The sequence below is a fragment of the Pseudophryne corroboree genome, chromosome 10 (genome assembly GCF_028390025.1).
Source record: "Pseudophryne corroboree isolate aPseCor3 chromosome 10, aPseCor3.hap2, whole genome shotgun sequence".
NCBI classification, from domain to species: domain Eukaryota; kingdom Metazoa; phylum Chordata; class Amphibia; order Anura; family Myobatrachidae; genus Pseudophryne; species Pseudophryne corroboree.
The window spans coordinates 385,391,859-385,405,985 of record NC_086453.1 but is presented as its reverse complement, the minus strand read 5'-3'; the positions used below and the strand labels follow the sequence as shown (position 1 = coordinate 385,405,985).

The following is a 14,127-nucleotide window of genomic DNA, read 5'->3' as shown; positions in this document are numbered from 1 at the left end:
AGTTCTGCTTAATCCCTGTCTGCTTTCTGTTATTTAGCCTGTGGCGGCTGGTTCTGGCATACCCGAGATTAAATGTTACCTGAATGGGGTGAAGGTCCCCGGCGTGGTCCGGCTCAGAACACTGGTCTGCAAAGCTTTGGGCGTCTTGTTCAGTGTGTCCGCAGGTAGGGACATTTACCCACCCTACTAGCCAACAGCATTACAAAATATGTGTGTGTGTGTAATATATATATATATATATATATCCTCTAGAAAAAGACAGCTGCAGGAGAATCAGTCCTTAGAGTGAGCACTTACACAGGTGCATAGTAAATGTAAAGTCTGCGTCAGTAGAATCCCCCCCCTGTCCCCCGCGTGCTTGTGTGTGGCCCCGGAGCCTGTGATGTGACTGTACCAATCCTTCTCTTGTTGGCAGGACTGTTTGTAGGCAAGGAGGGGCCGATGATCCACAGCGGGGCTGTTGTCGGAGCAGGGTTACCTCAGGTAGGCATGGGGTCTGTATTTGGGGTTGAGGACTGATTGCACGGATATTCCTGTCTCCTGCCACCTGTGCCTCTATTACGTGTCCCTGCTGAGAGGAATGATCCGGATACAGTTAGAGTGCGCAGGACAGGTATACAGTGTACGTGGTCCAGCCATGCTGGTGCTCCGCTGACCGTGAACCTGACGGGATGGCGTGTGGTGCTGCTCAGTTACTATATTACAGGACATCGTTATATCCCCTCCTGTCAGTGACCGGCTTTGTATCCAGCCAGAACTGATTTCAGTGACACATTTGTGCCTGTCCTAACGCTGTCATTTCTTTTCAGTTCCAGAGTATTTCTTTCCAGAAGATTCGCTGTGACTTTCCGTATTTCCGCAGCGACAGGTACGGATGTGAAATGCTGCCATATTGCGTCAATCAGATATAGTGACTCCTGTACTTACTGCTCGCACTGAGAGTCCGGCAGCGGGATAACTGTAATGTAGATGGAGGTCCAGCTTTCTCCTGAGCTCAGTGCGGGTATGACGGAGTGTAGGGACAGCCGCTGATGTCAGCATCCAGCTTTCTCCTGATTGGCTCTGATTGATCACATGAGCTCAGTGTGGGTATAAAGGAGTGTAGGGAGCTCAGGTACTGGCAGGAGCATGCTCACTATGCTCCTAGGTAACAGCCGCTGATGTCAGCATCCAGCTTTCTCCTGATTGGCTCTGATTGATCACATGAGCTCAGTGCGGGTATAAAGGAGTGTAGGGAGCTCAGGTTACTGGCAGGAGCATGCTCACTGTGCTCCTAGGTAACAGCCGCTGATGTCAGCATCCAGCTTTCTCCTGATTGGCTCTGATTGATCACATGAGCTCAGTGCGGGTATAAAGGAGTGTAGGGAGCTCAGGTACTGACAGGAGCATGCTCACTGTGCTCCTAGGTAACAGCCGCTGATGTCAGCGTCCAGCTTTCTCCTGATTGGCTCTGAATGATCACATGAGCTCAGTGCGGGTATAAAGGAGTGTAGGGAGCTCAGGTTCTTGGCAAGAGCATGCTCACTGTGCTCCTAGGTAACAGCCGCTGATGTCAGCGTCCAGCTTTCTCCTGATTGGCTCTGAATGATCACATGAGCTCAGTGTGGGTATGCTGGAGTGTAGGGAGCCCAGATGCTGGCAGGAGCATGCTCACTGTGTGTGCTCCTAGGTAGCAGCCTCTGACATCGGCGTCCAGCTTTCTCCTGATTAGCTCAGTGTGACAGCCTGTGATGTCAGCATCCAGCTTGCTCCTGATTGGCTCAGTGTGACAGCCTCTGACGTCAGCGTGCAGCTTGCTCCTGATTGGCTCAGTGTGACAGCCTGTGATGTCAGCATCCAGCTTGCTCCTGATTGGCTCAGTGTGACAGCCTGTGATGTCAGCATCCAGCTTGCTCCTGATTGGATCAGTGTGATAGCCTCTGACGTCAGCGTCCAGCTTGCTCCTGATTGGCTCAGTGTGGCAGCCTCTGACGTCAGCGTGCAGCTTGCTCCTGATTGGTTCAGTGTGACAGCCTCTGACGTCAGCGTGCAGCTTGCTCCTGATTAGCTTAGTGTGACAGCCTCTGACGTCAGCGCCCAGCTTGCTCCTGATTGGTTCTGTGTGACAGCTTCTGACGTCAGCGTACAGCTTGCTCCTGATTGGCTCAGTGTGACAGTCGTCTCCAGCAGTAGCTGCGCTGGAAGCACCGCTCTATCAGTGGCTGGACGTTGCAGTCAGGCTGTACTATTAATGGTAGTGTAATACCAGATAGCAGGTATTTACTAATGTATTTGCCCAATATCTCCTATCATTAAACCATTGGTTATTGGCTCTTCTCTTAGGGACAAGAGGGACTTTGTGTCCGCAGGAGCGGCTGCCGGGGTGGCTGCTGCCTTCGGGGCCCCTATCGGGGGTACACTCTTCAGCTTGGAAGAAGGCTCCTCGTTCTGGAATCAGGGCCTAACATGGAAAGTGGTGAGGAGCATGTCTGTACAGCTGCTGTGCCTCCCCCAGCCACCTGGCGTCTGCTCTGCGTATCTGTATGGGGTCTTTGTGTCTGCCCCTCCCCACCAAGCTATAACCGTGACACAATGGCCAGTATTTACTAACATTGCTCAAGAGTGCAAATGTCAACAGAGACCCAGGAACCAATGAGACGTCTGCTTTTATTATCTGCCTTGTACTGTAGAGATAAGAGCTGATTGGCTGGTTTGGTTTACTGCAGATTTTCAGCTTTGAGCAATGTGAACTCATACATACAGATGGGTCCATATTTATCTTGACCTTTAATAGGATTAACTGAGACTGGCCAGTCGGACTTAATCCCCTGCTGTAATGACTTAGGGGGTCATTCCGAGTTGATCGCTAGCTGCTTTCGTTCGTTGCGCAGCAATCGGGCAAAAAAAGTCACTTCTGCGTATGTGTCGCAATGTGCACGCGCGTTGTACTATTACAACCAACAATGTAGTTTCACACAAGGTCTAGCAAAGCTTTTCAGTCGCACTGCTGGCCGCAGAGTGATTGACATGAAGTGGGTGTGTCTGGGTGTCAGCTGACCGTTTTCAAGGAGTGTTCGGAAAAACACAGTTGTGCCAGGAAAAACGCAGGCGTAGCTGGGCAAACGCAGGGCGTGTTTGTGACGTCAAAACAGGAACTGAACAGTCTGATCACAAGCGCTGCGTAGGTCTGAAGCTACTCTGAAACTGCACAAAATTATTTTGTAGCCGCTCTGCGATCCTTTTGTTCGCACTTCTGCTAAGCTAAAATACACTCCCAGTGGGAGGCGGCATAGCGTTTGCACGGCTACTAGAAACTGCTAGCGAGCGATCAACTCAGAATGACTTAATCCCCTGCTGTATTGCTCTCTGTATTGTATTGCAGCTGAGAACAATAGATGAAGGATTTATGCTAATAAGTCATGTTGTGCTTAGGTGCAGAAAACTAGCCAAGATAACCGTGGACCCATCTGTATATTGCTGCTTATTTACATGCGTGTAGGTTATTGCATTGTGTATAAAATAGAATTAAACTCTGCAACGTATAGAACACACAAATCATTTAGCAGATGTTTAAAGTTTATAAAAGATTGTCCTCCCCTTTAATAAATGTCATTAACAGGAGGAACATCTTGTACTGGTCTAAAGTTTCTCTGTGATCCCCATATTACTCTGCGTTACCCCGCGTGCTCTGTCTGACCCATGCGTGTAAGGTCTGTGATCCCCATATTACTCTGCGTTACCCCGCGTGCTCTGTCTGACCCATGTGTCTAAGGTCTGTGATCCCCATATTACTCTGCGTTACCCCGCGTTCTCTGTCTGACCCATGCGTGTAAGATCTGTGATCCCCATATTACTCTGCGTTACCCCGCGTTCTCTGTCTGACCCATGCGTGTAAGGTCTGCGATCCCCATATTACTCTGCGTTACCCCGCGTGCTCTGTCTGACCCATGCGTGTAAGGTCTGTGATCCCCATATTACTCTGCGTTACCCCGCGTGCTCTGTCTGACCCATGTGTGTAAGGTCTGTGATCCCCATATTACTCTGCGTTACCCCGCGTGCTCTGTCTGACCCATGTGTGTAAGGTCTGTGATCCCCATATTACTCTGCGTTACCCCGCGTGCTCTGTCTGACCCATGTGTGTAAGGTCTGTGATCCCCATATTACTCTGCGTTACCCCGCGTGCTCTGTCTGACCCATGCGTGTAAGGTCTGCTATCCCCATATTACTCTGCGTTACCCCACGTGCTCTGTCTGACCCATGCGTGTAAGATCTGTGATCCCCATATTACTCTGCGTTACCCCGCGTGCTCTGTCTGACCCATGCGTGTAATGTCTGTGATCCCCATATTACTCTGCGTTACCCCGCGTGCGCTGTCTGACCCATGCGTGTAAGATCTGTGATCCCCATATTACTCTGCGTTACCCCGCGTGCTCTGTCTGACCCATGCGTGTAAGATCTGTGATCCCCATATTACTCTGCGTTACCCCGCGTGCGCTGTCTGACCCATGCGTGTAAGGTCTGTGATCCCCATATTACTCTGCGATACCCCACGTGCTCTGTCTGACCCATGCGTGTAAGATCTGTGATCCCCATATTACTCTGCGTTACCCCGCGTGCTCTGTCTGACCCATGCGTGTAAGATCTGTGATCCCCATATTACTCTGCGTTACCCCGCGTGCGCTGTCTGACCCATGCGTGTAAGATCTGTGATCCCCATATTACTCTGCGTTACCCCGCGTGCTCTGTCTGACCCATGCGTGTAAGATCTGTGATCCCCATATTACTCTGCGTTACCCCACGTGCTCTGTCTGACCCATGCGTGTAAGATCTGTGATCCCCATATTACTCTGCGTTACCCCGCGTGCTCTGTCTGACCCATGCGTGTAAGATCTGTGATCCCCATATTACTCTGCGTTACCCCGCGTGCTCTGTCTGACCCATGCGTGTAAGATCTGTGATCCCCATATTACTCTGCGTTACCCCACGTGCTCTGTCTGACCCATGCGTGTAAGATCTGTGATCCCCATATTACTCTGCGTTACCCCGCGTGCTCTGTCTGACCCATGCGTGTAATGTCTGTGATCCCCATATTACTCTGCGTTACCCCGCGTGCGCTGTCTGACCCATGCGTGTAAGATCTGTGATCCCCATATTACTCTGCGTTACCCCGCGTTCTCTGTCTGACCCATGCGTGTAAGGTCTGTGATCCCCATATTACTCTGCGTTACCCCGCGTTCTCTGTCTGACCCATGCGTGTAAGGTCTGTGATCCCCATATTACTCTGCGTTACCCCGCGTGCTCTGTCTGACCCATGCGTGTAAGGTCTGTGATCCCCATATTACTCTGCGTTACCCCGCGTGCTCTGTCTGACCCATGCGTGTAATGTCTGTGATCCCCATATTACTCTGCGTTACCCCGCGTGCTCTGTCTCACCCATGCGTGTAAGATCTGTGATCCCCATATTACTCTGCGTTACCCCGCGTGCTCTGTCTCACCCATGCGTGTAAGATCTGTGATCCCCATATTACTCTGCGTTACCCCGCGTGCTCTGTCTCACCCATGCGTGTAAGATCTGTGATCCCCATATTACTCTGCGTTACCCCACGTGCTCTGTCTGACCCATGCGTGTAAGATCTGTGATCCCCATATTACTCTGCGTTACCCCACGTGCTCTGTCTGACCCATGCGTGTAAGGTCTGTGATCCCCATATTACTCTGCGTTACCCCGCGTGCGCTGTCTGACCCATGCGTGTAAGATCTGTGATCCCCATATTACTCTGCGTTACCCCGCGTGCGCTGTCTGACCCATGCGTGTAAGATCTGTGATCCCCATATTACTCTGCGTTACCCCGCGTTCTCTGTCTGACCCATGCGTGTAAGGTCTGTGATCCCCATATTACTCTGCGTTACCCCGCGTGCTCTGTCTGACCCATGCGTGTAAGATCTGTGATCCCCATATTACTCTGCGTTACCCCGCGTGCTCTGTCTGACCCATGCGTGTAAGATCTGTGATCCCCATATTACTCTGCGTTACCCCGCGTGCGCTGTCTCACCCATGCGTGTAAGGTCTGCTATCCCCATATTACTCTGCGTTACCCCACGTGCTCTGTCTGACCCATGCGTGTAAGATCTGTGATCCCCATATTACTCTGCGTTACCCCGCGTGCTCTGTCTCACCCATGCGTGTAAGGTCTGCTATCCCCATATTACTCTGCGTTACCCCACGTGCTCTGTCTGACCCATGCGTGTAAGATCTGTGATCCCCATATTACTCTGCGTTACCCCGCGTGCTCTGTCTGACCCATGCGTGTAAGGTCTGCTATCCCCATATTACTCTGCGTTACCCCACGTGCTCTGTCTGACCCATGCGTGTAAGATCTGTGATCCCCATATTACTCTGCGTTACCCCGCGTGCTCTGTCTGACCCATGCGTGTAAGGTCTGTGATCCCCATATTACTCTGCGTTACCCCGCGTGCGCTGTCTCACCCATGCGTGTAAGGTCTGCTATCCCCATATTACTCTGCGTTACCCCACGTGCTCTGTCTGACCCATGCGTGTAAGATCTGTGATCCCCATATTACTCTGCGTTACCCCGCGTGCTCTGTCTGACCCATGCGTGTAAGATCTGTGATCCCCATATTACTCTGCGTTACCCCGCGTGCTCTGTCTGACCCATGCGTGTAAGATCTGTGATCCCCATATTACTCTGCGTTACCCCGCGTGCTCTGTCTGACCCATGCGTGTAAGATCTGTGATCCCCATATTACTCTGCGTTACCCCGCGTGCTCTGTCTGACCCATGCGTGTAAGATCTGTGATCCCCATATTACTCTGCGTTACCCCGCGTGCGCTGTCTGACCCATGCGTGTAAGATCTGTGATCCCCATATTACTCTGCGTTACCCCGCGTGCTCTGTCTGACCCATGCGTGTAAGATCTGTGATCCCCATATTACTCTGCATTACCCCGCGTGCTCTGTCTGACCCATGCGTGTAAGGTCTGTGATCCCCATATTACTCTGCGTTACCCCGCGTGCGCTGTCTGACCCATGTGTGTAAGATCTGTGATCCCCATATTACTCTGCGTTACCCCGCGTGCTCTGTCTGACCCATGCGTGTAAGATCTGTGATCCCCATATTACTCTGCGTTACCCCGCGTTCTCTGTCTGACCCATGCGTGTAAGATCTGTGATCCCCATATTACTCTGCGTTACCCCACGTGCTCTGTCTGACCCATGTGTGTAAGATCTGTGATCCCCATATTACTCTGCGTTACCCCGCGTGCTCTGTCTGACCCATGCGTGTAAGATCTGTGATCCCCATATTACTCTGCGTTACCCCGCGTTCTCTGTCTGACCCATGCGTGTAAGGTCTGTGATCCCCATATTACTCTGCGATACCCCGCGTGCTCTGTCTGACCCATGCGTGTAAGATCTGTGATCCCCATATTACTCTGCGTTACCCCGCGTTCTCTGTCTGACCCATGCGTGTAAGGTCTGTGATCCCCATATTACTCTGCGATACCCCGCGTGCTCTGTCTCACCCATGCGTGTAAGATCTGTGTTAGGACAGGACGCCATCGGTTCTGGATTGCTAATTCTCCATCCCTGTCAGCTCTTCTGTTCCATGTCCGCCACGTTCACACTGAATTTCTTCCGATCCGGGATTCTGTTTTCAAGCTGGGGATCCTTCCAAGTGCCCGGGCTGCTCAATTTTGGGGAATTTAAGGTTCGTATCTATTATTTTTACATAATAATAATAATCGATCTCTGAATAGAGGCAAAATTGTTCCAAGTGCATTTTCTAAATACCTTTTGTATGTAAACGTTTCTGTATGTTCCAGTCCTGATGTGTATGTGTGTGGTGTGTTTCTGCAAGCCACTACTATACACTGGACTGTAAGTAGGTGAGAGGTAACCCACCCGCATTCCCAGTTGAGGTCGGCTCAAGCCAAAGAGTGTTTCCTTGTACAGTAACAGAAAAAGCAGCCTGTAGCGCGCCAGCTGTGGCATGCTGGGACTTGTAGTGCCTCCAGTTACCTGCTTCTGTTCTGCAGGATGTTCTGGCTTAAATGACCTCTTATATATGTTAATTTAGTATGATTTGGCGTCATGTAAGTAATGGTGAAGATATGTGAGTCTGGGTATATGGCGGTGTAAAACTGACACCGGACTGAGGATCGCTGGGGACTGTGGTCTCATGTCCTGGTGTGTATGGCAGTATATGGCGGGGTAACTAACCGGACTGAGGAGTGCTGGGGACTGTGGTCTCATGTCCTGGTGTGCATGGCAGTATATGGCGGTGTAAAACTGGCACCGGACTGAGGAGCGCTGGGGACTGTGGTCTCCATGTCCTGGTGTGTATGGCAGTATATGGCAGGGTAACTAACCGGACTGAGGAGCGCTGGGGACTGTGGTCTTATGTCCTGGTGTGTATGGCAGAATATGGCGTGTAACTGGCACCGGACTGAGGAGCGCTGGGGACTGTGGTCTCATGTCCTGGTGTGTATGGCAGTATATGGCGGTGTAACCGGCACCAGACTGAGGAGCGCTGGGGCCTGTGGTCTCATGTCCTGGTATATATGGCGGTGTAACTGGCATCGGACTGAGGAGCGCTGGTGACTGTGGTCTCATGTCCTAGTGTATATGGCGGTGTAACTGGCACCGGACTGAGGAGCGCTGGGGACTGTGGTCTCATGTCCTGGTGTGTATGGCAGTATATGGCGGTGTAACTGGCACCAGACTGAGGAGCGCTGGGGACTATGGTCCCATGTCCTGGTGTGTATGGCAGTATATGGCGGTGTAACTGGCACCGGACTGAGGAGCGCTGGGGACTGTGGTCTCATGTCCTGGTGTGTATGGCAGTATATGGCGGTCTAACCGGCACCGGACTGAGGAGCGCCGGGGCTGGGTTCTCATGTCCTGGTGTGTATGGCAGTATATGGCGGTGTAACTGGCACCGGACTGAGGAGCGCTGGGGACTATGGTCCCATGTCCTGGTGTGTATGGCAGTATATGGCGGTGTAACTGGCACCGGACTGAGGAGTGCTGGGGACTGCGGTCTCATGTCCTGGTGTGTATGGCAGTATATGGCGGTGTAACCGGCACCGGACTGAGGAGCGCCGGGGACTGTGGTCTCATGTCCTGGTGTGTATGGCAGTATATGGCGGTGTAACTGGCACCGGACTGAGGAGCGCTGGTGATTGTGGTCTCATGTCCTAGTGTATATGGCGGTGTAACTGGCACCGGACTGAGGAGCGCTGGGGACTGTGGTCTCATGTCCTGGTGTGTATGGCAGTATATGGCGGTGTAACTGGCACCGGACTGAGGAGCGCTGGGGACTATGGTTCCATGTCCTGGTGTGTATGGCAGTATATGGCGGTGTAACTGGCACCGGACTGAGGAGTGCTGGGGACTGTGGTCTCATGTCCTGGTGTGTATGGCAGTATATGGCGGTGTAATCGGCACCGGACTGAGGAGCACTGGTGATTGTGGTCTCATGTCCTGGTGTGTACGGCAGTATATGGCGGTGTAACTGGCACCGGACTGAGGAGCGCTGGTGACTGTGGTCTCATGTCCTGGTGTGTATGGCAGTATATGGCGGTGTAACTGGCACAGGACTGAGGAGCGCTGGTGACTGTGGTCTCATGTTCTAGTGTATATGGCGGTGTAACTGGCACCGGACTGAGGAGCGCTGGGGACTGTGGTCTCATGTCCTGGTGTGTATGGCAGTAAATGGCGGTGTAACTAGCACCGGACTGAGGAGCGCTGGGGACTATGGTCCCATGTCCTGGTGTGTATGGCAGTATATGGCGGTGTAACTGGCACCGGACTGAGGAGTGCTGGGGACTGTGGTCTCATGTCCTGGTGTGTATGGCAGTATATGGTGGTGTAACTAGCACCGGACTGAGGAGCGCTGGGGACTATGGTCCCATGTCCTGGTGTGTATGGCAGTATATGGCGGTGTAACTGGCACCGGACTGAGGAGCGCTGGGGACTGTGGTTTCATGTCCTGGTGTGTATGGCAGTATATGGCGGTGTAACTAGCACCGGACTGAGGAGCGCTGAGGACTATGGTCCCATGTCCTGGTGTGTATGGCAGTATATGGCGGTGTAACTGGCACCGGACTGAGGAGTGCTGGGGACTGTGGTCTCATGTCCTGGTGTGTATGGCAGTATATGGCGGTGTAACTGGCACCGGACTGAGGAGTGCTGGGGACTGCGGTCTCATGTCCTGGTGTGTATGGCAGTATATGGCAGTGTAACCGGCACCGGACTGAGGAGCGCCGGGGACTGTGGTCTCATGTCCTGGTGTGTATGGCAGTATATGGCGGTGTAACTGGCACCGGACTGAGGAGCGCTGGTGACTGTGGTCTCATGTCCTAGTGTTTATGGCGGTGTAACTGGCACCGGACTGAGGAGCGCTGGGGACTATGGTCCCATGTCCTGGTGTGTATGGCAGTATATGGCGGTGTAACTGGCACCGGACTGAGGAGCGCTGGGGACTGTGGTTTCATGTCCTGGTGTGTATGGCAGTATATGGCGGTGTAACTAGCACCGGACTGAGGAGCGCTGAGGACTATGGTCCCATGTCCTGGTGTGTATGGCAGTATATGGCGGTGTAACTGGCACCGGACTGAGGAGTGCTGGGGACTGTGGTCTCATGTCCTGGTGTGTATGGCAGTATATGGCGGTGTAACTGGCACCGGACTGAGGAGTGCTGGGGACTGCGGTCTCATGTCCTGGTGTGTATGGCAGTATATGGCAGTGTAACCGGCACCGGACTGAGGAGCGCCGGGGACTGTGGTCTCATGTCCTGGTGTGTATGGCAGTATATGGCTGTGTAACTGGCACCGGACTGAGGAGCGCTGGTGACTGTGGTCTCATGTCCTAGTGTTTATGGCGGTGTAACTGGCACCGGACTGAGGAGCGCTGGGGACTGTGGTCTCATGTCCTGGTGTGTATGGCAGTATATGGCGGTGTAACTGGCACCGGACTGAGGAGCGCTGGGGACTATGGTCCCATGTCCTGGTGTGTATGGCAGTATATGGCGGTGTAACTGGCACCGGACTAAGGAGGGCTGGGGTCTCATGTCCTGGTGTGTATGGCAGTATATGGCGGTGTAATCGGCACCGAACTGAGGAGCGCTGGTGACTGTGGTCTCATGTCCTGGTGTGTATGGCAGTATATGGCGGTGTAACTGGCACCGGACTGAGGAGCGCTGGTGACTGTGGTCTCATGTCCTGGTGTGTATGGCAGTATATGGCGGTGTAACTGGCACCGGACTGAGGAGCGCTGGTGACTGTGGTCTCATGTCCTGGTGTGTATGGCAGTATATGGCGGTGTAACTGGCACCGGACTGAGGAGCGCTGGTGACTGGTCTCATGTTCTAGTGTATATGGCGGTGTAACTGGCACCGGACTGAGGAGCGCTGGGGACTGTGGTCTCATGTCCTGGTGTGTATTTCAGTATATGGCGGTGTAATCGGCACCGGACTGAGGAGCGCTGGTGACTGTGGTCTCATGTCCTGGTGTGTATGGCAGTATATGGCGGTGTAACTGGCACCGGACTGAGGAGCGCTGGTGACTGTGGTCTCATGTCCTGGTGTGTATGGCAGTATATGGCGGTGTAACTGGCACCGGACTGAGGAGCGCTGGTGACTGGTCTCATGTTCTAGTGTATATGGCGGTGTAACTGGCACCGGACTGAGGAGTGCTGGGGACTGTGGTCTCATGTCCTGGTGTGTATGGCAGTATATGGCGGTGTAACTAGCACCGGACTGAGGAGCGCTGGGGACTATGGTCCCATGTCCTGGTGTGTATGGCAGTATATGGCGGTGTAACTGGCACCGGACTGAGGAGTGCTGGGGACTGTGGTCTCATGTCCTGGTGTATATGGCGGTGTAACCGGCACCGGACTGAGGAGCGCCGGGGCTGGGGTCTCATGTCCTGGTGTATATGGCAGTATATGGCGGTGTAATCGGCACCGGACTGAGGAGCGCTGGTGACTGTGGTCTCATGTCCTGGTGTGTATGGCAATATATGGCGGTGTAACTGGCACCGGACTGAGGAGCGCGGGGGGGCTTGGGTCTCATGTCCTGGTGTGTATGGCAGTATATGGCGGTGTAATCGGCACCAGACTGAGGAGCGCCGGGGACTGTGGTCTCATGTCCTGGTGTGTATGGCAGTATATGGCGGTGTAACTGTAACCGGACTGAGGAGCGCTGGTGACTGTGGTCTCATGTCCTGGTGTGTATGGCAGTATATGGCGGTGTAATCGGCACCAGACTGAGGAGTGCTGGGGACTGTGGTCTCATGTCCTGGTGTGTATGGCAGTATATGGCGGTGTAACTGTAACCCGGACTGAGGAGCGCTGGGGACTATGGTCCCATGTCCTGGTGTGTATGGCAGTATATGGCGGTGTAACTGGCACCGGACTGAGGAGTGCTGGGGACTGTGGTCTCATGTCCTGGTGTGTATGGCAGTATATGGCGGTGTAACCGGCACCAGACTGAGGAGGGCTGGGGTCTCATGTCCTGGTGTGTATGGCAGTATATGGCGGTGTAATTGGCACCGAACTGAGGAGCGCTGGTGACTGTGGTCTCATGTCCTGGTGTGTAGGCAGTATATGGCGGTGTAACTGGCACCGGACTGAGGAGCGCTGGTGACTGTGGTCTCATGTCCTGGTGTGTATGGCAGTATATGGCGGTGTAACTGGCACCGGACTGAGGAGCGCTGGTGACTGGTCTCATGTTCTAGTGTATATGGCGGTGTAACTGGCACCGGACTGAGGAGCGCTGGGGACTGTGGTCTCATGTCCTGGTGTGTATTTCAGTATATGGCGGTGTAATCGGCACCGGACTGAGGAGCGCTGGTGACTGTGGTCTCATGTTCTGGTGTGTATGGCAGTATATGGCGGTGTAACTGGCACCGGACTGAGGAGCGCTGGTGACTGTGGTCTCATGTCCTGGTGTGTATGGCAGTATATGGCGGTGTAACTGGCACCGGACTGAGGAGCGCTGGTGACTGGTCTCATGTTCTAGTGTATATGGCGGTGTAACTGGCACCGGACTGAGGAGCGCTGGGGACTGTGGTCTCATGTCCTGGTGTGTATTTCAGTATATGGCGGTGTAATCGGCACCGGACTGAGGAGCGCTGGTGACTGTGGTCTCATGTCCTGGTGTGTATGGCAGTATATGGCGGTGTAACTGGCACCGGACTGAGGAGCGCTGGTGACTGTGGTCTCATGTCCTGGTGTGTATGGCAGTATATGGCGGTGTAACTGGCACCGGACTGAGGAGCGCTGGTGACTGGTCTCATGTTCTAGTGTATATGGCGGTGTAACTGGCACCGGACTGAGGAGCGCTGGGGACTGTGGTCTCATGTCCTGGTGTGTATTTCAGTATATGGCGGTGTAATCGGCACCGGACTGAGGAGCGCTGGTGACTGTGGTCTCATGTTCTGGTGTGTATGGCAGTATATGGCGGTGTAACTGGCACCGGACTGAGGAGCGCTGGTGACTGTGGTCTCATGTCCTGGTGTGTATGGCAGTATATGGCGGTGTAACTGGCACCGGACTGAGGAGCGCTGGTGACTGGTCTCATGTTCTAGTGTATATGGCGGTGTAACTGGCACCGGACTGAGGAGCGCTGGGGACTGTGGTCTCATGTCCTGGTGTGTATTTCAGTATATGGCGGTGTAATCGGCACCGGACTGAGGAGCGCTGGTGACTGTGGTCTCATGTCCTGGTGTGTATGGCAGTATATGGCGGTGTAACTGGCACCGGACTGAGGAGCGCTGGTGACTGTGGTCTCATGTCCTGGTGTGTATGGCAGTATATGGCGGTGTAACTGGCACCGGACTGAGGAGCGCTGGTGACTGGTCTCATGTTCTAGTGTATATGGCGGTGTAACTGGCACCGGACTGAGGAGCGCTGGGGACTGTGGTCTCATGTCCTGGTGTGTATTTCAGTATATGGCGGTGTAACTAGCACCGGACTGAGGAGCGCTGGGGACTATGGTCCCATGTCCTGGTGTGTATGGCAGTATATGGCGGTGTAACTGGCACCGGACTGAGGAGTGCTGGGGACTGTGGTCTCATGTCCTGGTGTGTATGGCAGTATATGGCGGTGTAACTAGCACCGGACTGAGGA

General features: G+C 53.5%; 1 protein-coding gene across 2 annotated transcripts in view; it reads left to right on the top strand.

The window, feature by feature from the left end:
• Nucleotides 1-14,127, top strand: part of CLCN6 (chloride voltage-gated channel 6) — a 112,400-nt gene that overhangs the window by 60,526 nt on the left and 37,747 nt on the right. For both annotated transcript variants that reach the window (XM_063943872.1, XM_063943873.1), the window contains exons 7-11: nt 38-164; nt 416-483; nt 810-868; nt 2,323-2,455; nt 7,592-7,705. In XM_063943872.1, the coding sequence (XP_063799942.1) occupies nt 38-164; nt 416-483; nt 810-868; nt 2,323-2,455; nt 7,592-7,705 (501 nt within the window). The remainder of the gene's footprint in view (nt 1-37; nt 165-415; nt 484-809; nt 869-2,322; nt 2,456-7,591; nt 7,706-14,127) is intronic.